The sequence below is a fragment of the Zootermopsis nevadensis genome, unplaced genomic scaffold, assembly GCF_977971745.1.
Source record: "Zootermopsis nevadensis isolate Lab colony 2312 unplaced genomic scaffold, Znev_1.0 Znev_ptg000028l, whole genome shotgun sequence".
Lineage (NCBI taxonomy): Eukaryota > Metazoa > Arthropoda > Insecta > Blattodea > Termopsidae > Zootermopsis > Zootermopsis nevadensis.
Window position 1 is genome coordinate 17,168,123 of NW_028259160.1, and position 24,217 is coordinate 17,192,339.

A 24,217-nucleotide genomic window follows, 5' to 3' on the forward strand; every position below is an offset into this window, starting at 1 on the left:
TTTTCATTCGATTGTGCCGATCACGATTGGTGTAAACTTTGCTTTGTGGGGCGTAAGGTGTTACTTTGGTGTTTGAAACACAGCACTAGATTTAAATGTACTTCCCTAAACCAGAAATGGATTTCAATATGAAAAAGTTTGTTCGTGATGCTGGAACAGCTCTGAGTCGTGTTGTACAGGTCTGTTGCTGTATTGAGTCATAACATATACATAGAGGCCAGTCGGAGGAAAGGTTTCGTTGACCTTTGGTTATTTATTTTAAAGTAGGATTAAGATAATTACTGCAAAGCAATGTATTTAGTGCACGAAACACCTGTGCTAGTTCTTGATAAGTGCAGAGCTTCCCACACAATCGAATTTATTTACATTCCATAGATCCTTCATAGGCCTAAACTAAGGATGTAGTCAAATTTCTCTCATCTTATACAGTTCCCATAATAAATGGCCTATCATTCCATGACGCCTGCTTTCTTATAATCGATACCACTGTCTTTAATAAAGTTATGAAAGATTGCTTTCTTCTGGGCTGTTGGCCATGTAGTCTGGTAGATGTCCACAAAGTTACAGATCTTCATGTCAGAGTGACTGACTGTGATTTATTTTATGTTTAGTTAACTGAAGAGAAACTGGGAACTTCAGAAAAGACGGAGCTAGATGCTCATTTTGAGAACCTTGCGGAGCGCTCTGACACAACCAAAATATGGACAGAGAAAATCCTGAGGGACACAGAAGCAGTTCTCACACCAAACCCTGGTTTGCACTATTTGGTAATTTGTGTGTGTGTGAGAAAGAGAGAGAAATGTTTGGGACAAAATATTGGCAACCTATTATATCAGGACAGTGACCATTCCTGCTTTGCTTTCAGGAAATCACCAGTTTTTAATGTCATCCAGGAAACTGAGTGCTCTGACAAACATGTTACGTGATTTCCTTTCTGTAAATTCCTACATTTTCTGTAACCACTATCCCTCAACTGTAATTGCATCTTCCCTCCGGTGTGAGTCTGGCTGTAAGAATGTAAAGTGTCTGAATTTTCAACGACACGTACAAGAAATGATGTTAAATCAGTGACATGAGAGGCCCAAGAAACAGGTATATGATCTTGAAACAATATAGATTGAATTCTTGTTCTTTGTATAGGGAACAGAGTTGAGGACTTCCTGTATGAAAAGATTGAGAAGAAGCGTCCAAACCGCCTTAGCAATCTTGAGTACCTGGGATTGGACATGATCGAGGCTGGCAATGAATTTGGACCGGGCACAGCATATGGTATGTTTTTAATCTTAAATGTACAGTGCAAGGTACCATAAATTCCCAAACTAGGTCTTAACACCTTCAAATTATTAATTAATCATATTATAAATATGCTTAATTCCGTAGAATTTACAGTTTATCAATCATCCGATGCTATATATCGTGAGCCGCTGACCGCATTATTAAGCAAATGAATGTGTGTTCTCTCAGGCAGTGCACTTATCAAGGTTGGTCAGTGTGAACAGAGGCTGGGCCAGACAGAGCGTGATTTCATCGGTTCAGCCAGTCACTGTTATGTCCAGCCACTCAGGAAGTTTCTAGAAGGAGAGATGAAGACGATTCTAAAGGAACGAGGTCTCTTGGAGATCAGACGGTACTGTCGCTACAAGAAACATTTATTGTGAAGTCCTTTTTGGTTCAAGATAGATTTATCACCATTGACTCAATCTGTTATGTGATTTTTTGCTACATTTCAAATAGTTCTGGCATTTGAGTGAGCGCTGGCCATCCACGTACTTTTCTTCACTGAGCGTGAAAGATTTAAAAATGCTATGACTGCTTATGTGTATGTGCATTTGAGCCTCGTGTTGTGTTTGTCGCTTATTTCAGATTGGATCTGGATGCATGCAAGAACCGGTTGCGTAAGGCACGAAGCATGCAGGGGCAACAGAGTGTAAGTACGTTGATACTCGAGTTTTTGATATAGATCCGTGCCTGTAGGACGGTCGTACTTCGTTTTGTATAGCGTCCCTGCTTGGGAGGCCCGAGGTTGATATTTTGTTCCATTTTTAAGTAAAAGATGGGATAGTACGTTGAATTAGGTTACAAGGCTGTGTGTGCTAGTTTTCACAGGCTGTCTCTGTGAGCGTGATTTTTTCCTTCAACTGATGTTGGTTTCTTTGTTTCTACAGGTTCTTTTTAATTTTGTGTATATTATTTGTTTACCTCGCAACATTTCGAAATACGCGAAAGAAATGGAAAGGCGGATTGTCTGCAGGAATTATAGAATTTGTTTTTAATACTGGGAGGCTAGAAAATACAGTTCTGTTTGCTGAACGAGCACTTCATTTCCATTTCAGTTCTGTGTCTGTCTCTGTGTTTTTCCACTTTTCTTTTCTCGCTGTCTCTACTTTCTTTTGAATGCGAGGGATTTCACGACGTTCCCGACTGCTAATATAGGCAGATAATTGAATTTATAGATTCTTCAATATTCTGGTTATTGTCTTCAATTCTGAATTCATCAGAATTTGAATCAGGATACCTGTAATTACTTTTCAATGAATGGAAGATTATTTCCATTTGATGAACTACTTTTTGTAAATTGTTGAGATAATATATGTACTCAGATGGTAATGACATCTGTGACTAAATATAGAACTGATAGGCGCTGTTGTTCTCTTGCTGCTCGCTTGCCAGAAGGACGGAGTGAGTCCAGAGGTTCTGCTTGAACAGGTAAACCTCGTCTGCTCTGACATGCATGTCCTCTTGTAGGCATTAAAACATATTTTGGTTTGAGTAGATTTTTTACAAGTACATACTGAGGTCATGTTCATTATTCCATCAGCATTTCAAAAGCAACTGAAGGGTCTTCAGTAAAAGTTGTCTGATTAATGTAATTCTTGTTTGCGTCTGCCCATTATAACCTCTGTTTCGCACTAGGCAGAGAAGGAGCTACGAGTGGCCCAATCGGAGTTTGACCGTCAGGCAGAAATCACAAAGTTGTTGCTAGAGGGCATCAGCAGTTCACACGCCAACCATCTACACTGCCTGCACGAGTTTGTAGAAACTCAGGTGGGCTACTACGCGCAGTGCCACAGTGCGATGCAGGACTTGCAGCGTGATATGGCCAGGTCAGTTGACCGTATCCCGCGCCTAAAATTATTTTACGCGATCTTGTTTTAATTCCGTTACTTCCGAGCAAAGCGCCTGTTAATTCTTAGCTGTTATTGGTCATGTAACGTGGAGTATGTAGTCCAGCTTATGAAGAGAAGAGGTGACTTTTAAAACTTTTTTAATTGCTGTTTTATCAGCGTTGTGCTTGTTACCAAATGGATAGGAGCCTGCTCTGTTCGACCGATCAGATTTTTATATCCCACTATTCACCACTAAGATGGCAAATGCAGTATTTGCCAAAATGGAAAAATTTCAACTTTTCATACAGCTCATCCCTGAAAGCTGAAGTTACGGCACAGTAGATCGGTAATGGGACCTGTAAAGACAGACGTAGGCAGCATCAACGTGACGCAAATGATTTATATGATTTTTGGTCTCCTGTACATCTGCTCGGATTGATTGTGGTCGAATCTGTTACTGGCATTCTGTTAATTTCGTACTAACAGTTTGTCCGTAGTCATGTCCGGTGCTGCCGCTTACCAAACTCTAGGCCTGCAGTCACCTGATTCCGCTGATGTTACCAAAAATGGACACCGGAGAGCTCGGGCGCTTTACGACTACGACGCCAAGGACGCCACCGAACTCAGCCTCATGGCAGATGAGGTAACACAGCTTCAGCACACTCCTGTATCATTTTTGGGAGGTCCTGAGTTCAGTTCTTGACCTGGAGACTGGCTGTCGTGTCTGTCCTCTTGTTTTTAATTCTACAACAAAAGATGTTAAAGAAGTTAAATAGGAATGTAATCACATATTTAGATTTTCATTTGCAGGTAATCATTGTCCATGAGATAGCTGATTCAGAAGGGGCAGAAGACTATCTTATTGGTGAACGCGGCAACCAAAAGGGAAAAGTACCGAAGGCATTCCTGGAGTTCCTGACCTACTAAGCAGACTGAACGGACTAGACGGGAAGTGTTCCCGACTAATGTTACAGTTTAATATTCACCATTCACTATATTTCCCTCATGGTAGTAAGCAGATGAATTCGTCTGACAGCAGATAATTTTATCATATGATGGCGCGCCACTAAGGTGTTTGGCCATCGCATATCTCGACCCTGGTAGGATTACTTATTGCGAAAAAAATAAGAGCGGCCGTGATTAAGTTTGGTACTGTTCAGCTAATCTAGAAATTATTCTGTAAATTAAACATATTCGTTGCCGGGTGAAAATCGAAGACGCGAGGTGTGAGATCTGGGCGACTTTTCTGCCGCCGGTACAGCATTATATTATTTCAGAGACTCAAATTTCATGCTTGAAAAATTTGTCTCGCACGCGCAATGGCTACCGCAAAGTGGACCGCTGACTGTGCTATGTCACGTCACGTAAACTGGTAACATGACGAATCTTTCAGGGCCGCTGGGGACTCTTAAAACTAAATTCTACGAGTGAAAGAAATTAAATTGTTCCTGGTGTTCTGTCACGTATTAAACTGCGTGGACCTAACGGGGGGGCCCCTCTCGGACTTGATCGAGCATTTACAAAATAATGCCTTAGTTCTTAAACTGAACATTCTGTGGCATTATACATACAAAGCAATAAATAAATAAAGTCAGCATGAACTCAGACTGGAAAATTACGAGACATTTAACGCCTCATGCGTTTTTTTGTTTTCCCGTCGTAACTCGTATAATTTTTCTTGGATTTTTATTTTTTTGAAATTCATTCGTATGATTCATGACATAAAGTAGTCTTATAGATCCACAGTTCAGTGTAGGAAGTTTTGTTTGAACCAAGTAAATTTTTAATATGGATTAGAAGGCGCACAGACTATCAGAGCTCGCGTTCATCTCGGTAAAAACAGACCAGAAGGAAGTAGTATGTGTACAATTTCCGTGCCTCTTTTCTGCGTACTTTGAATATTCAAGGGATACTTTTTATAGTTCGTGGTTTTCATTTGTTGAACGATGGTTAATGCTAGATTATAGTTTACTGTGAATGGCGCATGTGCTCTCTGCTACGTAAGCGAAACATTGTTTTGTTGGGATCATTCCAATTAGCGCAGTGACCTTGCTGCTCGTTAAATTTCTCTAGCCTCGTATTTATTTGTGTGAGCGTACGAGTGCGCGCGTGTATGTCGTATGTGTTGTGTGCTAAATAGGAGTGACCATTTGTCCTGCTTTTCTCATTGTCACTCTTCAACAAGAGTGAGCAACAAATTAAACTTCAATTTCAACCCATCATTTGTCTGAAGAAGAATTTGCAGAATCGACCCCGTGTTTAAGGATGTACTTGTTTAGTTCTGCTCTCAGATTCCGGGACGATGATCGTCCTGTTCTGTGGCAAACGGCATTAAACCCCGTATGTGAAACTGTCTGGTTTCTTAGCACCCCCCCCCCCCCCAAACCACTTAGCGTTGTGATTCACTCTTATTGCAGAATTATTACGCGGCTTCTGTAGATTATCGACAAACTTAACGCTGTTACTGAACTTTTAGATCTTGTAAGGGAAAAGTAGAACTAAAAAGAGATGGTTGGGAAGAGATTGAGTGAGGCTCTTTCCAGAATCGGGCGTAGAAGTGGAGTCTTCGCTCAACGTGGACGTATTTGTCTGGGGACTTATGTCCATTTGCCTTGCAGCGTAAATAATCTTAGTCTTAGTTAAATTTAAACACACGAAGCCTTGCATACGAGCAATATTTCACGTAATGTGATATCTACTGTTTTACTTGGCACCTGAAAGTAATCTCTAGATATTTTGTTGTTTCACATAACTTGTTGATATGAACCGTGACGGCTGTCTGTCTAACGGCTCGGTTTATTTTTATGTGTATTCAGTCTACGATTAATTTTAAAAGGGTATGATGTAGGGTAGCGTGTAGCATTGCCTGTGCAGCTATGATGTACTTTCGTCACTGTTACAAAATGTCAGGATTAAATAGATGTTAAAAATTTAGTTCAAATCTTTGGGATTTTTTTTTCCCGCTCCGAATCACGTCAGGTACTTTTTTTTTTTTTCCTGAATTTCGCCACGAAACATTTTTTTCTAATTGAAGACTATTAGTTTATGCTCGTTTCATTATCTTTCGCGGTTCATTTATGAAGTTATTTCCGGTGTTGAAACTTTTGGTACTTTATCTAACCTGACATTACATATATAAATTAATTGACGGACGAAAGTCCGTAAGCTTAGGTACTTCATTCATGTGACTCTGTATTGTATCAGTCTACACTCACATAACAACATAATGTAAATATTACCATCTCCATGTATAGGAGAGAATAAAGTTATTATTCATTTCGTTATGTGATAAAATTTGCAGATATTTAAAATGATATTTCATTTTTCCCGCAAGCAGTAATAAGGTATGGATGAAATGCAGAGAACCCGCTGGATTAATAATGGAAGGCATTTTTAAGATCTGAAGACTAAGCCCATGAACCAGAGTCCTCTTTCAGTAACATAATGCATAGGAGAAGAAATTCCCCACATGGTCCATCACTGTGTCCTCAAGAACCTGCCGCTCATCACTATCCTGAGCCATATGAATCCCTAAGATCTGTTTTAATTTCCTGTATATGTCTAGGGACTGCCACGGTGGTCTAGCGGTTAGAACGCTGGCCTTGTACTCCTGGGGTCTCGGGTTCGAATTTATAACTTGTGTTGGGCAAGGCCGTGGTCTAGGCAACACGGAGTTTTCCTCCGTGGCATCCCAACAATTACTCCATTCACACACAGAAGAAGGCAATGGCAAACCACTTCTGGATCATCTGCCAAGAACGTATATGAACAGGTCCCAGTCCGAGAAAAGGATGGAAGGATCCTGTTCATATGGACCTGTCGTCAGACAGAACACTAAATAAATAAATAAATATGTCTAGGCTGCCTCGTCGAGAGTTCCCTACCCAATGTTTGTACACATCTTTCATTTCCCTCGTGCGTGCTAAATGCCCCACCCATCTCATCTTCAGGAATGCAACCCACGTCCTCGCATATCTGGCATTTTGCTTTTCGATACTGAAACACGTAGTTAAGCAAGGTTTCCTCCAATGACACTCGCCACACTGAAACCTACGGCTTTGCTCGACTGCAGCCACAGGCTGGTTCAAGCCGACCTTGTAAATCTTTTTCTGTTAAAATCGGTCGGATTCCTCTGTTCAAGGCTACGAAACGAAAAGAAAACCAGGCTAGAGGAAACTGTAATAGTTACGGCTACTGTATTCATAGGTTTCTTTCCATCTTTGTAAACATTTTGTTGTGAAGCAGAACTTAAACACTTGCGTAACGAGACAGGACGACCTTGACGAACACTTACAGGACCACACCCTCCGTGGGTACGCACTTGAGGTCTTCCTTCCACTGCACAGAATCATACGATGATTGGCTGCATCGTTGTAGATTAGCCTTTAAAGCCCAGTGGTAACTATATGTACCACTTTCTTCAACTATCGGTAACTCTTCATTTTGTATTTATGTGGTTTCGTATGATTCAAACAGCAACCAACGCTGTCTGGAATTACCTCCATGAAAAGAAATCTTGAGAATCTGACAGTTGCTTATCCAATCACGCGAGCTTGCCACTGGTCCGTATCCTAAGCCAAATTGGTCCAGTCTGCAGCATCCCACCCTTTTATCAGATTCGGTTTAAACAGCCATCTACTTCCAGGTCTTTTAGAGTGGTCTCTTCTCTTGCAGACTTCGCAACTAAAATTTTGGACGCGTTTCTTATCTCACCCCTCCGTTCGCGCTACATGCCCCGCCCATCTCATCATCCTAGCAATATTTTTTAAAGAGTGCGAATAATAAAGCCCCCCCCCCCCCATCGTACAGTCTTTTGTCATTTTGTTCCTTCTCAAGTCCAAATTTTCTCTTCAGAACCCTGTTCTCAGACACCATCGAAGATATTTGTTTTTCCTTTAACGTAAGACGCCAACCATGGATAACAGCACGTAGAATTATAATTGCGTTAATTTTAAACTTTACGTTTTTATATATATAAGAGGGAAGGACAGAAAAAGTTCTGTAGTACATAGCAGCAAACCATTTTCTTAATTTAATCTACACTTTTAATTTCTTCACAAACGAAATTTTTGGTGTGTGCTGTACCTTCCTTCGAATTTTTCACATTTTCGAAGCAGGTTTTAAATTGTGATTATCTTTTCTTTCACACACCCCCCCTCCTCCTGTCTGATTTCGAGAGTTGATGATATAATTATATTTGGTAGATTACGCAATAATGGATACACTCCCGATGTTTTCTCCGCCTGAAATTTTATAATTCCATCCGCGAGCGATTCTTTGTGTTTTCAAGGTCATTGGGATTTTCCCCTTTTCGGTCCTACGCGTGCCATCGGTTATACAAAAAAAAAAAGCCGCCTCTGTCCTTGATCTTTGGAATCTGTATCAGCGTCACACTTCTCTCTTTGTACCTGAAATAAATATTTGTCTGTCTGCTCTGAGTGGGGACGAACGCGCATGCCAGAACTCACGAGATCTCATTTTAATTCGGTCTATTTAACGTAACGACGAGTTCTGGCTTTGAAGAAGGTTTTTCATTAACTACAGTAGTCTACTGCCAAAGGCTGTGTTTGGGGAGACTGAGGAGAATCTTAATCAGGACAGGCTGTGTCCATTGGAGGTGCCTTCCCTCTGTGTCGGGAATAAAATAGCGAAGGCATGTCCGCAGAGGACGCCCGCGCAAGGTGTTAGAAGTGGAGGACGGCATTCATAACCCGCTAAGGTCAATCTACCGTACAAAAACAATTACGTGCGATCATAAGGACATTCCAGAGAAACAAATAGAAAGCAGGAGAGAAGATAATGAAGAAAAAGGGATAACTAAAGAACGAATATAAGAAGGAAAGAGAAAATAGAAAATTATTGTGAAAGGTGAGAAGGTTTCCTTGAGTTTCGCAGGGAGTGCGTTGTCACTAAATCATCTCTGTCAGGTACAGAGCCGTGACACCTAGCTGGCCTTCCGAAACACCTGTCAACTCCCCTTCCTACGTAATACCACTGTAACAACTGCAAGGTTTTGTATCGGGAAATAGAACTAAAAGATGACTGAGAAGCAATCGGCAATCTATTTCACGGATTATGTCATATTTCGATCGAAGAACTTGCACGAAAAGTCTCTGGCGAAAAAATAAACGCTCCCTTACCTGAGACTTAAATCGGGAAAGGTTAAAATATAAGCGATCCGCATCGCCATTGTGTTCGCCCTCTCGGTCTTCGCAAGTCTGGCAGAACAGATTCACGATAAGAGAGACATCAGCTAAACAAATCCTTCATAAACGCGACGAACTTCGAAGAAATTGAGAAATGTCGGAACAAATCAAAATTACATTCATGACAGAGTTAAGACCAGACAATATTCGGGGAATTATTTCAGTCCAGTATTTTTAATCTTCCCATGTCCTATCTCTAACATGTACTGCGCGCAAATTTACCCACATGCCTCTTATACACCACTCGCTCCAGCGGGAAAAAATTCCCAGTACACATTCCCTACAAAAGAACCAATTATCCCCTGATAGCCCGGCAACTTCTCCGACTCTCGTACGAAGCGGGTAGTCACATGAACTGCTGCAAGCACTGTGAAAGCAACAATCAAACTCTAAAGGTGAATATGTGTGATCTCTAAAACTGTAAGCAGAAATATACAAATGAGTGTTTAGTTTGAAGCTACGGCCGCTTTATCCCTCGGACAAATTTTGTTTCCCGCTGTCCCTTGAATAGGAGCGTCTTTTCCAAGAATCGAACTCTTACGGTCCAGTTCGGGAGCTAGTAACCTTGCTAAATGAGACACCCAGGTTCATCCTGGACGAATGACAGACACACTGCCCTTTCGGGTTCCCAATGAACACGCCACTGTCAGAGATACCACAAGGACAGCCTCGCCCTCAGGTAAGAGAAAACATTTTTTCATTCCTACAAAAACAGGAAGTCTGACGTCGGATCATTACGCATGCGCACATGAACACTTGTAACACACAATAAATTAAATTCATGGAGCGAGATCCTTAAAACGCTGACAGTCGCTCAGTCGTTCTACAAAATCTTAACATCTTATAAATCCCAAAGGTTCATTACCGTCTTCACAAAAGCGTGGACTCTATCGTAAGTCAGATTTATCTAGTCAACACTCTGCCGCTATTTTCTTTAAGATCCTTTTAATATTATCTTCCCATGTACGCCTGAATCTTAGAAGATTTCCGTTCAGTGCTTTGTATTCAATTTGCATTTACGTGCCTAAACACAAGAACACTCCCTTGCACACACACGTACGTACAGCACTGGCGCCATTTTGTAGCTACGTCAGACGACTTCAGAAATGGCGTCATATGTATTTGTTTACGTAGGCGTTGAGGTAGAGAGGGCTCTTATAACACCCTGGACTGGATTGTTTGTCGCTCTTGTGTCCGGGGCAATAAATTACACTGGAAAATTTCAATGTTTAGAACTGCTCGTATTTCTGTTAACTGCCCGGACGTCCTCGGATTTACCGCGGCCAAGTGGCGTAATCCTGCACTGCGGCGAGTTATGAATAGCCTCCCCCTCCCCGCACTTCGCATGCATTTACAGCAGATCCTGCAACACTAAGCCTGAAAGGAGGAGACCCTCGGAAGACCTAGATGTAGATGGGAGGAATTTCTTGAATGACTGGGCAACTGTTAGATTCTCAGGAAATACCCTGCCCCATGGAGTTAATTTCCTTCCTCTGTTTCTAAGTTCGTAATCTGGTTGCTAGGCAACTGTGCATAATGCATAAAGCGATCACCATGCGGCTCCACTGTGGTAAATAATAGAAAAGATTCTTCTTTTAGTTTTTATAACTTCAGTTCAATAAGTGCGAATAATTTAATTATTAAATAACACTAACTTCCATGTAGCAGTTAAGAAGTCGAAGTTCTATAAAAATGTGTTATAGTATCTTAATATTTTTTCTTATGGCTGATACGAATACACACGTCTACTGTTAAGCCTATCATATTAAATAGGTTTTATTCTTTCAGTACTTAAGAGATTATTTTTGATTCCTTCTACAGTCTCTGCACAGCAGATACGTAGCTGACAGATTTTAACGTGGTATTTTTTTTTTGTCTACGTTGGTAACATGGACTTATAACGTGCTGAGTAGTGATCAAAGTTCACAGGACATCGCTTAAAACACGCTTTGTATAATCGTATCTTTCGTCAGTCAACACAATAAGTCGGAAGATTTACGCGGATCAAAGGAAGTCTTTGTCTTTATTTGGACACTTACCAAGTTTGACCGCTCGTTAAAATGCAATCACACAAGTTCTACCAGCTCCCGAGACAAAAGCGTTTTACCTCTTTGTTTCGGCGTGTTTACCGTTCGATGCGAGACTGTAAGTAATCCGCACCGGTTCTACACAAAGAAAAAGTGAGAAATAGGCCTTTTCGCTTGGGCGTGGACCCATATTGAAATCCACAAGGTCTTACATCTGTACGCACAAGGCCAAGGATATATCGGGAATTTAACGATGATCATTATGTAAGTTTACCCTGCGAGTTTCGGACTATATAAACACTGTGAAATGCAGACGAATGTATCAGTCTTCTGCCGTAAGACAACTCACGACAAACTGCAACCATGTACAAGTTGGTAAGTGATCATACTACAAGCTATTACTACCACTAGTGTGTAATTTCCCACTAAAATCTCAGAAGGAACTGAAGACGGGGAAACATAGATCCCGTTCAGGACAGGAAAAGCGAATTCTTTTGAAAATGGGTTTAATGAGAGATTCGGGGTTTTCACGGGGCGTAAAGATTTCGACTGTGGTCTTCTGGCCCGCAACATAGGTAAGTACCAACGTCTCGGAGGAAGGTTGAATCCTGAGGATGGGGGCGACACGTTCCTCTGCGACGTCGGTATCCACATACGGCGTCACAAGATCGCAATCGACAACACTTCTTGGAAACAAAATCTAACAAGTGCCGTGTTTCAGATCCTCCTCGTCCTGGCTCTGATCGCCGTGGCTGCGGCCCAGTACCCGTACTACGGTACCGGATACTACGGATCTGGCTACTACGGCGCCTACCCCAGCCCCTACGCCTACTCTTCCCTTGGCTACGGATACTACGGCCGTTAACAGGTAGGAGAATCTACGGCACTCGGACATGCGACGACTTCCGATATCTTGCATGAAGCCCGAAGCTCTTCTAAATTATATTTAAGAATTCAGTCCGTACCGCGAAGAAAACACTATACTTTACCATTACAAAAGACCAACTGGTTAACGCTGTTTAAGGAAATAATCGCTGTTTACAATCAGAATCACATGAAACACACAAATGCAAGATGTAAGAGTTATTGATTCTCGAAGCATGTGGTACATATAGTTACCATTGGGCTTTAAACGTTTAACCCTTTAGACGTTGGGATTCGCCCAAAGTAACTCAAAATCCGAGACGCTAACCTATTCATTCAGGCGAACTGAGTCCTAGAATCAACGGCCTTTAGCAAACATGGCGACAATCCGATTTCTGTAATTATAACGATTAAATTCTATCCTTGAAAGAGTCACGAAAGTTTATCTGTTGAAGGACACCGCGTCACGCAATCTCATTTCATTTGTGAAGCATGTAGCACGCATGTAAAAGATGAGAAATGAACAAGGAACTTTGGTTGGGAAGCCTGTAAGAAAGAGCCCACTCGGAAGATCTATACATGGATGGAAATACAATAAATGGTTCTTAGGGAGAGAGGGTTTCAGAGTGTGGACTGGACTGCACAGTCACACAAAATTTCTGCAAATTATTCGTGCTACATTTTATTCCATCATTTTTTAAGCACTAGTCAACAACAACAACAACAACAAAATTTAAACTTATGGATTCTTGCCCGCTGTTAGTATTCAATCGTAGGACCGCACGGGAACAGAACCCAAGAACATAAATATCAGGTCTCTTCTTATTCACTTAACTTACTGGGCATAATGAATAAGTAAGGTACGATCTCATATTCATCCAACTTAAAGAACCATGTAAGGTTAAATCCAAAGCAGCGCATAATTTTTATCGATCAATCGCTATAAGCAGCTTTAACTCCTAACGGATGGCGTGAGAGTTGTCCTAAACTGATCTGTTCGAAAGTTAAACACGTCCAGTACAGCTGTAATTTTAAGCGAGATATCTCGTGCGTAGCATGGAAATGTTTGACGAATTTTCTCGACAACCCAGATTGGTCAAAAATATTAATAATTTACCAACATTCCACAGTTGTATGGCGTAGTCTCGTTTAACAAACGAACAATTACCGAACACAAAGGCAAACATTTCTTCGCAACACCTAAATATATAAATAAGTATTTAAGAGTTACGCTCATATAACGTAACCTTCTGCGTATGCAACACGCTACGAAGGCGTATGACAGACGTGGAGGTAAAGCTCTACTCACTGTAAATACGCAGATGAACGATCAGCTTCACGCTTCGACCGTTTATCTCGGCCGTAGCCAGAGACCGGATTATGTGGGCGAGATTAATATTCAAAGAACTTTCGATTTCGCCTGCATTTCTCGAGTGCTTCTTCAGTAATGCAAAGTGTCCTTGTTGCAGGTTTTGTGCTGGTATTCGTCTCGCTGCCTTCAATCAAAATGGCTGTCCAACATTTTTTTTCCAGTTCTCAGAATTGGCATATACTTTTCAAATCAGTAAATCTATCTAATTAACTTTAAAATCAAAGAGTGTGTACTTATTTTACCCAAAATGTATCACATCCTTGATCCACCGAGCGTCACACAACGGCTTAGTATCAGAAGTGGCTCGGATAATCTGTAATTCTCTGTGCCTCCAATCAAAACGTCAACAGATAATCTCACAACAAGCCATGATGGCTTCATTACACATCTTTATCAAGTAATCATTTGCCCTGATGGTTGCCAACGTCACAGGGGGAAGGTTCACCTCCGACTCACCCTGAATGTGAAGGCGACGCGTTTGTCCGCCATCACAAAGTCGTCTGAAATTAAGTAGTTGCATTTCTTAGCGACATAAATAATTCTTGTTGCACCTTGAATTGATCTATACGATTACACGTTGGTATAAAGTAGTTATTAAATCTTTAGCTTCCTGTCGCTGTGGTATGTCACGCGTCAGATATAATTCCTCCACCGATGTCGTCGTCCTTGTCATGCTGCGCCATCTATTAACGTCCCACACAACAAAGTGGTCTCATATTTTACGTTTCTTTGTAAGATATTTGCGACTATACTTGGTCGAGGTCGTAGTGACACTAGAAGGAACTCGCTTATGCGTCGAAATCTTGTCCTATTTGTTATCATGGAAGGATATAAACCCTTGAAAGGAACATCAGAGTTCTGCAAAGCGAAACAGCCGCCATCATGCACAATCTTGTGTGTCTGCAGACACCCAAGGTTTTTGTCTTCATTTGTCTTCTGCATGAGGAATTCTGGGTATTTTTAGTTTTTTCTTGCTGAAAAGTAATTTTCTTTCGACCGCTGCAGCTGCAGACGCCATTTCAATGCAGAGTTCTGCATTAAAATGGTGGAATTTCGTTTCGGACTATGCAAAATTAAAAAGGTCCTTCAGTGATTTTCCGTCTCTGCACATAAAATAATGTTAATAACTAATTAATTAATTATTTAATTACGTAACAGAAGTGTTGTGTTTAGCCCCACAAAATTACGCGTTAATTAACTGTACCTGCTGTTTCAACAAACAAAATTCTTAATTTTGTATTTACGTGCTTCGTATGATTTTCATTGTAAACTTAAAAAAAGGAAAGCTATATCATTCTACATTATATATAATACCTGTAGCTGAAACGGGGTCGTTAAATAACCTAATAATCAATAAATAAATTCCGTTAAACTCGGTAGGACACTGAACTGGGATGTGACTTTTCAGAGGTCCTTGCTGCCTCCATCATCGGCATCTTGTGGCGTGCCGTCATGTGTCTTTGACAAATCTGAGAGTGCCGCGGGTAAACAACGTTTGCGGAACAATGATGTAATCTTTCTTAAGTATACAAGACGCAGGCCAGTCAGAGTAACAGAAAAATCCCTCCTGAGTTCGCGGTAGAATTAGCAGCTGTTGAGCTCAGAGCATTCTTGGGACAGAAAACTTTGCAAGACACTGACTGACGACGTCTCCCTAGAAGTCTCTCTGCTGTCAGAAGCAAGGCAGACACCAAGAGGGCGCCACCAAGTACCGCGAGGAAGGGAAGTGTGCTCGGCAAGTCGACGGGAACCCAGAGAACTGTCGCGGGCGGTAATTCCGTGGGCCATTCTTGAGCCCGCAACCTCTTGAGGACACCACTGCGAAACATCGCCCTGAGGCTGGAACAAACGACGAGTGTCACTGACGGACGAACACAGATTGAGGGCGTGCGAGAACAAAGTGTCACCTGAACGTGGTCAGCACGAAGATGGGTGAGCGCTTTGGGGGGAAACCACGTACCAGTAGATACTCACTTGTGATTTATGAGGCCCAAATATGGACTCTGCTTGATGGCCGACATTGCCAGACTTTCTGGTATAGACGCGCCCAGGACGCTGGACAGTTCGCATGTGATGTTGTCCAGCAGTCCCAGGACAACGTCCAGTGACGTCATGAACGCGTAGCAATTGACGTCACAAACGCGCTGCATCCCTTCTTCAATACTAATCGGAAGATTGTCCTTGTCTGGAGCTATGAGCTTCGCGTACACCTCTCTCATCAGATCATCTGTCGCATTCTGGAAGCAAGTCCCATCACTAACTTCGTTGCTAAGGAACCAAGTAACTAAACTAACTTACCAAGTAGTTAAGTTATCGAATATCAAAATTACTAAGCAGCAGAGGTGATAAATACCTAACCTACATCAAATCTTAATCACGAAGACCTAATGCTAAGTAACTAAGTAACTAAGTAGCTAAGTTAAGTAAGTTACTAGACGACGCAGAATTCTCCCAGACTTTATTGATGAAGAAAATCCGATGGCTAGTGACCAATCACGTTCCTGCGTCATTAAGAATCAAACTACTAAGCAGGATTAATTAGATAAGTAACCTATAGAAGTCTTTGCTGAAGAATCTTCATGAGTGCTTGGTGCCTCAGGGCGATGGGCTCTGGCACCGGAGGCAGAAAGCACCCCTGAAACGTCGGTCACTATCTACACAAGACAATCCTCAAACTAGGTTTTGTGAGGGCCTCCAATGTGCCAACTCGAACGCACTTCCGATGTCGTATCTTCTTACGAGTCGCTTTCGCCTTATTTTCGCAGGCCCGCATTACAATTGCTTCCCTCTGAACAGAAGACGTCTTTATTTACGTCCTTGGCAACCGTTGCTAACCGCCGCGGCGGTGTAAGAAGATCACGTGACTCACGTTGAAGATGTTCAGTTGGCCGGAGTTCGCCAGAACTCCCAGCCTGTAAGTGCCAATATCGATGAGTTCCCGCAGAGAGTCGAAGGGCAGTGAAAACTTGTGAACGGTGAGGCAGGAGATCAGGAAGGCCGCGTATGCCGTGTGGATGGTGAGAGCTGACAACTGAGCTACCAGGTACAGAACTCGCTCGGAACAAAACCCCGTTTTCACATTCACACCTGAAATGCATTCAATTTCTATGGCTCGTGGCTGAAATCAAGTCACACACGGGAATGCGTTTTTGGAAGACCAAGGATTAGATTGGAGAACAATAAAACTGTCTCAGGATAGAGCAGAAGGGTATTTAATTAATTAATTAATTGGTCAGTAAATCACTGTAGTAATTACTTAGCGGCGCTGCGAGACAGCGAGTTAATCAGTTACTTAAGCAATAAACCAGTGAGTCAGCAGTTGAGTTCGTTTGACAAAGAGTCATGATGACAATCATTCAAACCTTTGAAGCCTAAGCTCGTCTAAACAATAGTTAAAACTAAGTCCGTACCGCAAAGAGGACACAATACGTTTCCATGAAACGATAAAGCTACTAACGCTGTTTGAGGAAATAATCGCTGTTTGCTCTGAGGATAAAATGCACAGTTACTGTTCGTTTGTGGTACATATAGTTACCACTAGGTTTTCAAGAGTTAATTAATTAAATTCGTGGTCAGTCAAGTAGCGAGACATTTACAGTTACTGAGTCAGTTCTGTTATTTAATTAATCAGCCAATCAGCCAAGATCAATCCGATCACCAAACTTCTTCCTCTTACTTTCGGCTGACCTTGTAAAAAGAATATTCCCACAATTTGGGCTGCGAAGTGCCCGTCGTCTCGCGAATCCGATGATTTTCGGCCGAGGCACCGCAACTTCAGACGCCTCACCACGTTAAGACAGAGAATGATGACGAGTTGGGTCAGGATCACCAGCGCCCACAGCTGCGAGCTGAGGGGCTTCAGGAAACCGTACCACGTCGGGTCCTTTTCCCCGCTTATCTGCCTTATCAACACACAGTTCCTGAAAAGTATGACAGGTTATCCAGACGCAAAAACGTCATTTAACAACCACTAGAATCAAAGAAAATAAAAGTTTCTCCACTGTCCTTTGCAGGCAGAGGCCTCGCGACTGACCGATGCCCCATATAAGGCGACAAAGAAACAGCCGTGAACCTGGTGTTGATGAGAGGGACCGTGAAGTCCACGGCTTCAGCCCTCAGAGCGGTCATCGTGAACTCGGCCACCGCGATCTCCGCTTCTCCTCTCACGATCATGCCCATCATCCCGTTCCACGAGCCATTGTGGGCAAGCGAGCCCCACGCCCTGTCTGCGGGCATGATGAACTCCGACCTGCGTTCGTAACAGCAACAAAAAAATTCTCTAATCGAACCCCAAGGTTCAACGCCACTGATACTAAGAACGAAAACCGCCACTGGACACAATCCTAAACCAGTTCTACCAACCTTCCAATAGTCACAGCCTTATTTCAGCATGATTTTACTCTGTGCCGTCTCTAGTATGACAAACCTAAAGAAATATCCTAATAAGCACTGGGATAAATATGCCTTGGAATGTATTCAAATAAATGTAAATGTAACGTAATGTAACGTGCAATGAACACGGCCCGCACTCACGTAAAGTTCATCCTTTTCTCCAGAACTTGCCACACCTTTCCGAAAAATCCCTCGAGAACTAATCTACCGTCTACTGTCTTCACAATGGTGACTGGTGGTTCCTGTTAACACAGACCCAAAGGTTGTCGGTAAAAGCAGCGAATACGATGCTCACTTCTGGGCCAGAGATTAAAATATCCACTGCAATCACAGTTCACAGATTCATTCTCTTTTCTTACATTGCATTACTCGATAATCCTTCATTTTAATCTAGTCGCAGCAAATTGAAAGAAATATATACAGGGTGAGTCACAATTACGTTCTTATTTAAAGAAATTATAACTATATAATAAATAAAGCAGCAGACATGATAAGAAGCACATCATATTGCTGCGAAATTCAAGTTTATTTTCAAAATGTAAATTCTTACAGGTGCTTGAGTATTTCTTTAAATCGGGACTTAATTTATGCTCGCTCTCTAAATTTATTTCGTCAGGATTGCCTTAAATAGGCTAAACTGGAACTAGGGATGGAAGTCGGTATCAATAAATCGAAACACTCCGCTTATCAGTGTCACTTACGAGAAAATAATTCTTCGTAATGAGGCAACACACAATGGCAACATCTGTGTAACCATTTTTTAAAGATTTTCTGGGATTCTGGTCAGCTAACAGCCACAGATGTCTTACGTCTATCAAGTCAGGAAATGTGGGCCCAATTATATTTACGTAGGTTTGACGTCTGACGCCTGTCTCACTGGCTAATGTCATTGCGGAGGATTCCCCACGTTAGCTAAAAGACTGGGTGGGGATCCCCCTACAGCCGCGAACAGAACCGCATGTAGATCCTCAATAAAGCGTCTGTTATTGTTGACTGCTTTGACCAAATTTCGAAGCTTTCGACAGAAATAAAGACAGTTATGGTGAAGCTAATGGGTGTATTTTTTTGTAACCTTCACGTGTCAGAGGTTAAAAATGGAATATTGATTAAACATTTGATGATGAACTAGTCACATGTTCTCGCTGCGCAGAAAAGTGCGGACCAACTTCGGTTTTGAGTAGGAAAACAAAATTATGATTCATAACAAATTGCCCGATGCAAAGTGCGAGACACAAAGGCTGCGTGTTGCGTAATTCAACTGCCTTGCCGTCCCGTTGCATAAACCAGGCAGTGACGAGCCGACCCAAAATCAGAATTATACCGAAGCATCAACCTGATCACCCGCGCCCCCCATATAAACCCGCGGTCGAGGAAAGCGTGGAGCCTATCCTCCACGTCGAAACACGCGGTGCTCACGTTACTTACCGTCATAGTGGCAACTTTCATGGTCATGCCCTGTAAGTCATTCCTCCGTTCGAAGAAGCTGATGGTGGCCAAGGTTACCCAGGCCCCATGACTCAAAATTCCAAAGTAGTTTTTGGCGAGTGGAAGATCTCGAGTCACGTGGTACACTTCGCTGATGATGATGATGTTGTCGGGCCCCTGGGAGTGCGCCACGAGAAAATGGCAGTCCAGAGGAATGTACACGTTGTGAAAGAATTCTTGCAGTGATTCTACGTCTTTTTCTTGAAAGTTGCTGAACAGAATCCAGACCGCGTCTGAAAGGCGAACTTTTGATGAAACCTGAATAAAAACAGTAAATAAATTATCCCATTTCCTTCTCGTAAGCAACAGATGCTTTCGTGCTTTGAAAAAGCAAATTTAGAAGGCAGCTCTGTGAGCGAGGAACCTGATCCGTTAGCCTGAGGGGGGACAAGTCAGAGGGTGTGCAGAAACAGCTCTGAAGACAGCCCTAACATTGGAACCCGAAACAGATGAAGCCAGGAGAAGCGGATTTGTATGATTTTTATACCTGGAGCAGGGTGGCACTGGAGAACAGGACGTACAGAGGGCGGTTGCTACGGCAACCGAGATGGTGGTGTGCGATCAGCTGATCGATTGAAATAACAGCAGACGCCATTTGTCTCAGTGTTAGCGCCTTCTGAACCTGAACAAGCAGTCGAATTTTGTCTGAAAGAAAGTATCACTTGTTACAGAACACAGGACAACTTATCTTAGATCTTGTTGGAAATAAAATGGCACGGAACCATTCTTACCTAGCATCAGGCTTTCCTGATTATAATACAAGAACACGCATGTGGATCTGACGTGAGCTCCGACGTGGAATATGACAAGTGGTGTTGCTGTCTTGTTCCACTGCTGGCATCTGGCCACACTCAGCGTCAGGATGATGTATGTGGCCAGCAGAGTGAGGGGACCCATGGCCGAACAGGTCAACTGGGGCATTATGCCGTAGGCTGCGTAACAAAGCACCTGGTGCTCTGACTGAAGGACGAGAGACCTGACCCTACAGCTGTGGGACAAAGCACCTTGTACTGGAGCTATAGGAAGTTACGTCACTTTACTACCTAAATGAAGAACAGCTTCATTTAAAAAAACGTTTCATTTTAGGGAGAAACAAACAGATTAAATAAACATTTTGAAAACCTGAAAAACGTAATTCCTTCAAAACCAGATAACAAGCCTTACTAACAGTAAGTGACGCTTAAAAACCATTGGTTTCCGATCCAACCTCTCTTACACCTTGTATTTATTATTCAGTGTTCTGTCTGACGACAGGTCCATATGAACAGGATCCTTCCATCCTTTTCTCGGACTGGGACCTGTTCATATACGTTCTTGGCAGATGATCCAGAAGTGGTTTGCCATTGCCTTCTTCTGTGTGTGAATGGAGTAATTGTTGGGATGCCACGGAGAAACCGGGGAAGCCCCCGGAGGAAAACTCCGTGTTGCCTAGACCACGGCCTTGCCCAACACAAGTTATAAATTCGGGCACCGCCGGGAATCGAACCCGAGACCCCAGGATTACAAGGCCAGCGTTCTAACCGCTAGACCACCTCATCTTATTATTATTTAGTGTTCTGTCTGACGACAGGTCCATATGAACAGGATCCTTCCATCCTTTTCTCGGACTGGGACCTGTTCATATACGTTCTTGGCAGATGATCCAGAAGTGGTTTGCCATTGCCTTCTTCCGTGTGTGAATGGAGTAATTGTTGGGATGCCACGGAGGAAAACTCCGTGTTGCCTAGACCACGGCCTTGCCCAACACAAGTTATAAATTCGGGCACCGCCGGGAATCGAACCCGAGACCCCAAGATTACAAGGCCAGCGTTATAACCGCTAGACCACCGTGGCTCTATTACACCTTGTATTAATAAAAAAATCAACAAACATACGCCAGTAACGAAAAACAAAGTGTTTTGTGGATGCGATTCCAACAATTTCACATACCTGACCCGAAAATGGACGTTATAAGTTGATGCACAAGCTTAGAACTAAACTGCGCTTGGTATTATGACTGACCCAGATTTGTCACTGCGGGGAAGTACACCTGTAACACTTCGGGGTGTCATTTCAATCGGCCGTATCTCGTTACAATCTCGCGCACGACAAACGCTGAGTGCTTCAGCTGAATATACAAGTAATCATTAAATTAACTAATAAACTTGGCGACAAGATTGAAACGGAAGTCCTAAAGTACTTAAGCCCACGGTCGTAAATTTCATTCCACGAGGCCCAAAACCCCTTAACGGCATTGCCATGGCAACGGTACTGAAGACACGCACATTCACACGTGCAAACAGAACACGCGGAAGAAACCAACGAATTTGAAAGCTGATGCCTTGTCCTGACAGAGATTCTGCGTGATTTTCCCCGGTCCTTCCAGGCAAATGCCGTGATAGTAATTAAAATCGTGTCACTACTTCTCTTCGATTCCTTTCCAATTAATCATTTGATATTTTACGGTGTGAAACAACTGGCAGCGTTCAGATGAACTACAAATAAAAAGTTGTCAGTGGAACCACGGTTCCGGAGAATTTGACGTAAATACGTCTATACGGAAAGGAAGTTTATATATTGGCTTTATTCTAAATATTTCCTTTATACATGCTTTACAATTGAGTAAAGTTTGATTAAGACATTGCTTATTCAACTTGAATTAGTTAAGCTTAAGATGGGTCTGTGGTAGCTGAATGTAATGTAATGTAATGAAATGTAATGTAATGTAATGTAATGTAAGGTAAGGTAAGGTAAGGTAATTATATAGGTAACCTTTGTTGTTTATTTGTTGATAAACAGATGACGTTTCCTAGGTAACATAACAATGAAGTTACACTTTTTCGTTTCCCTTTTTCGTAACACTTTTTCGTTACATTTTTGCCGAATGACACTGACCCTAAAATATAGACGTATTTACGTCAAAAATAACAAGTGAGGCGAGGAATACGAAACAGAAGTTAACGCAGAGAAAAACAAAGCACGTTCGAGTATCGTCACCAGACTCCAAGACGAAGCTACAAATGCTTTGAAAATGTGTCAGAGGTCAAATAATTTTGGAACAATGTAGATAAATCAAAATTGCATTCACTAGGAGATTAAATACAGATTAAAAGCAGGGAACCCTTACTACAATTCAGTTTATAAACTTTTTCATTCCTGTCTGCTGTCTAAAGGGGGAAGAGATTAAGATATACAGAACTGTACATTAAGAGTGTCTAAGGACAGGCTGATGAGAAGAATATCCGAGTCTGAGAGAGATGAAATGAGAGTAGGCTGGATAAAAATGCGTAGTGAAGCTATTCGTAATTCTTATTCCTCCCTGCATATTACGGTGCTCAAATCAAGGATGACGAGACACGAACAGAGCGATGAGAAATACGGACAAGAGTCTGGCCTTTAAGACTAAAGGAAGCGACAACTCGGAATATCTCGTAGTAATTAGGAGGATAATATTAAAATAAATCTTAGATAAATTAATCTAGAGGTGTAGACCGTGCTGCCATGACTCAAGGTTAAGAACCGACGGCACGAAATTGTGAACATAGCAACGACGTTTCGGCCATAAGAGCAAGGACATCCTGGGTGTTGAGCGTGATATTTATTAGCTTCTGAAGAAGGACTCTGCTACAGTCCACGAAGTTGGGCATAAGTCACACTGAGAGTCTCTTGCTTCTGCTCAGGACATCCGCTGTCAAAACCAAAGGCGGGAGGAAGACGACCTGCAAGTGTTTGAGCTACGCCGTCTGACCAGTCGCGTGGTAGAGCGATAATCATAATCAAAGGCGAACACTGAAACTTGAGCTGAATCCTTTTCTTGTCGAAACGCAGGTAAACACTTACCTGTGTTCTTTCGAAACGTCGGTTGTCAACTCTAGCGTGATAAAAATATCAACCTGATAAATACGGACACATTTATGAGCTGTTGGTAGCAAGTCTAATGTGAAACAGAATTTCAGATTTCGGGAGCGGGGAACATTTTGGTTACGAAATCAATTAAAACACAGAATCAGTCGGTCACAAGATTTGTGTGTCGGCATTTCCTCCACACCGGATGTAATGTTTGACCTTCCCGTCTTACCCAGCACCAAATATATGCGTTTACTAGTAGGTCTTGCAAATTTCGTAAAATCTTCTTTTAAAATATTTATACATACAAGCGTATTTGCGACAATCACTTCATCTTAATCCTTGCTGTTACGAAACACGATCAGCTAACAGAAGTTAGTAATCAGTATAAAATAAGAAATTCCTGCCGTAACGATCAGAAGGAATTGATAGTATTACACGAAGATGAAGGCGACACGTTCCTCCGAAACTACAGCAATTACTTACAATTCTATTCGGCGTCACAACCCGGAACACAAACGAGTCTGCATTTTTATAGCCTTGAATAAATCATATCTCCCATCGAAACACGAGTATTCAAAGCTCCGCACGCGACAGATCAACCAGCGACGAACCAGTTCACTCACTGCGCAGTATCGATATATCCAGCGTACAATCGACACAGCCCGGCACGCAGACGTAATTAAGCAATTGCATGACACAGATATTCTCACTGCAGTGAAGATAATGATGTACTTCTGGGTTCTGACCCAGAACTACATCGTCAGCTGTGCTTCAAACGCGTCTATATTCTGCGGCAGTCCTTGCTGCCTCAATCTTCAGGCTGCCCCGATGATGGAGGCAGCAAGAACCTCAGAATCGTCGGTCAATAAAAGTCTACCAGACCTCACAGCACTACAACCCAGAAGACAGCCTTCTTCTGACTCACCGCCGTCAAAA

At 42.3% G+C, this 24,217-nt stretch overlaps 2 protein-coding genes and 1 long non-coding RNA gene across 6 annotated transcripts; 2 read left to right on the forward strand and 1 right to left on the reverse strand.

Moving 5' to 3' along the window:
- The first annotated feature begins 3 nt into the window (after nucleotides 1-3).
- EndoB (SH3 domain containing GRB2 like, endophilin-B) lies at nucleotides 4-6,391 on the forward strand. Of its 2 annotated transcripts, XM_022057544.2 has the most exons (9): nucleotides 4-179; nucleotides 612-753; nucleotides 1,141-1,269; nucleotides 1,465-1,627; nucleotides 1,864-1,927; nucleotides 2,671-2,706; nucleotides 2,914-3,104; nucleotides 3,594-3,750; nucleotides 3,918-6,391. In XM_022057544.2, the coding sequence occupies exons 1-9, from the start codon at nucleotides 96-98 to the stop codon at nucleotides 4,032-4,034; spliced, it is 1,083 nt and encodes a 360-aa protein (XP_021913236.2). In that variant the 5' UTR covers nucleotides 4-95; the 3' UTR covers nucleotides 4,035-6,391. The 2 variants fall into 2 exon arrangements, with proteins under 2 accessions (XP_021913236.2, XP_087213034.1); XM_087356908.1 differs by lacking the exon at nucleotides 2,671-2,706 and having other exon boundaries at nucleotides 5-179.
- LOC110826681 (putative glutamate receptor) lies at nucleotides 1,259-24,095 on the reverse strand. 3 transcript variants are annotated; one of them, XM_087356899.1, is made up of 9 exons: nucleotides 23,765-24,095; nucleotides 20,185-20,441; nucleotides 19,941-20,098; nucleotides 19,394-19,711; nucleotides 18,110-18,210; nucleotides 17,264-17,496; nucleotides 16,446-16,663; nucleotides 15,551-15,813; nucleotides 13,688-15,415 (listed from the first exon to the last, which is right to left on the reverse strand). In XM_087356899.1, exons 2-9 carry the CDS (start codon nucleotides 20,372-20,374, stop codon nucleotides 15,121-15,123), a joined length of 1,776 nt encoding a protein of 591 aa, XP_087213025.1. In that variant the 5' UTR covers nucleotides 20,375-20,441; nucleotides 23,765-24,095; the 3' UTR covers nucleotides 13,688-15,120. The 3 variants fall into 3 exon arrangements, with proteins under 3 accessions (XP_087213026.1, XP_087213025.1, XP_087213024.1); XM_087356898.1 differs by having other exon boundaries at nucleotides 21,383-24,095; XM_087356900.1 differs by lacking the exons at nucleotides 13,688-15,415; nucleotides 23,765-24,095 and adding an exon at nucleotides 1,259-3,851 and having other exon boundaries at nucleotides 20,185-20,904.
- LOC147872370 (uncharacterized) lies at nucleotides 11,555-16,909 on the forward strand. Its single transcript, XR_015537362.1, has 4 exons — nucleotides 11,555-11,715; nucleotides 12,062-12,208; nucleotides 13,674-15,508; nucleotides 16,342-16,909. It is a non-coding gene; the product is annotated as an uncharacterized LOC147872370 (long non-coding RNA).
- Nucleotides 24,096-24,217: the final 122 nt, after the last annotated feature.

Coding starts and splice junctions, on each gene's coding strand:
- EndoB (XM_022057544.2), top strand. CDS start 96: ATGTACTTCCCTAAACCAGAAATGGATTTCAATATGAAAAAGTTTGTT. Junction 3,105..3,593: donor TTGCAGCGTGATATGGCCAG/GTCAGTTGACCG, acceptor TCGTACTAACAG/TTTGTCCGTAGTCATGTCCG. Junction 3,751..3,917: donor TCAGCCTCATGGCAGATGAG/GTAACACAGCTT, acceptor TTTCATTTGCAG/GTAATCATTGTCCATGAGAT.
- LOC110826681 (XM_087356899.1), bottom strand. CDS start 20,374: ATGCCCCAGTTGACCTGTTCGGCCATGGGTCCCCTCACTCTGCTGGCC. Junction 19,712..19,940: donor CCAGTGCCACCCTGCTCCAG/GTATAAAAATCA, acceptor GTTTTTATTCAG/GTTTCATCAAAAGTTCGCCT. Junction 18,211..19,393: donor TGAAAGTTGCCACTATGACG/GTAAGTAACGTG, acceptor CTGTGTTAACAG/GAACCACCAGTCACCATTGT.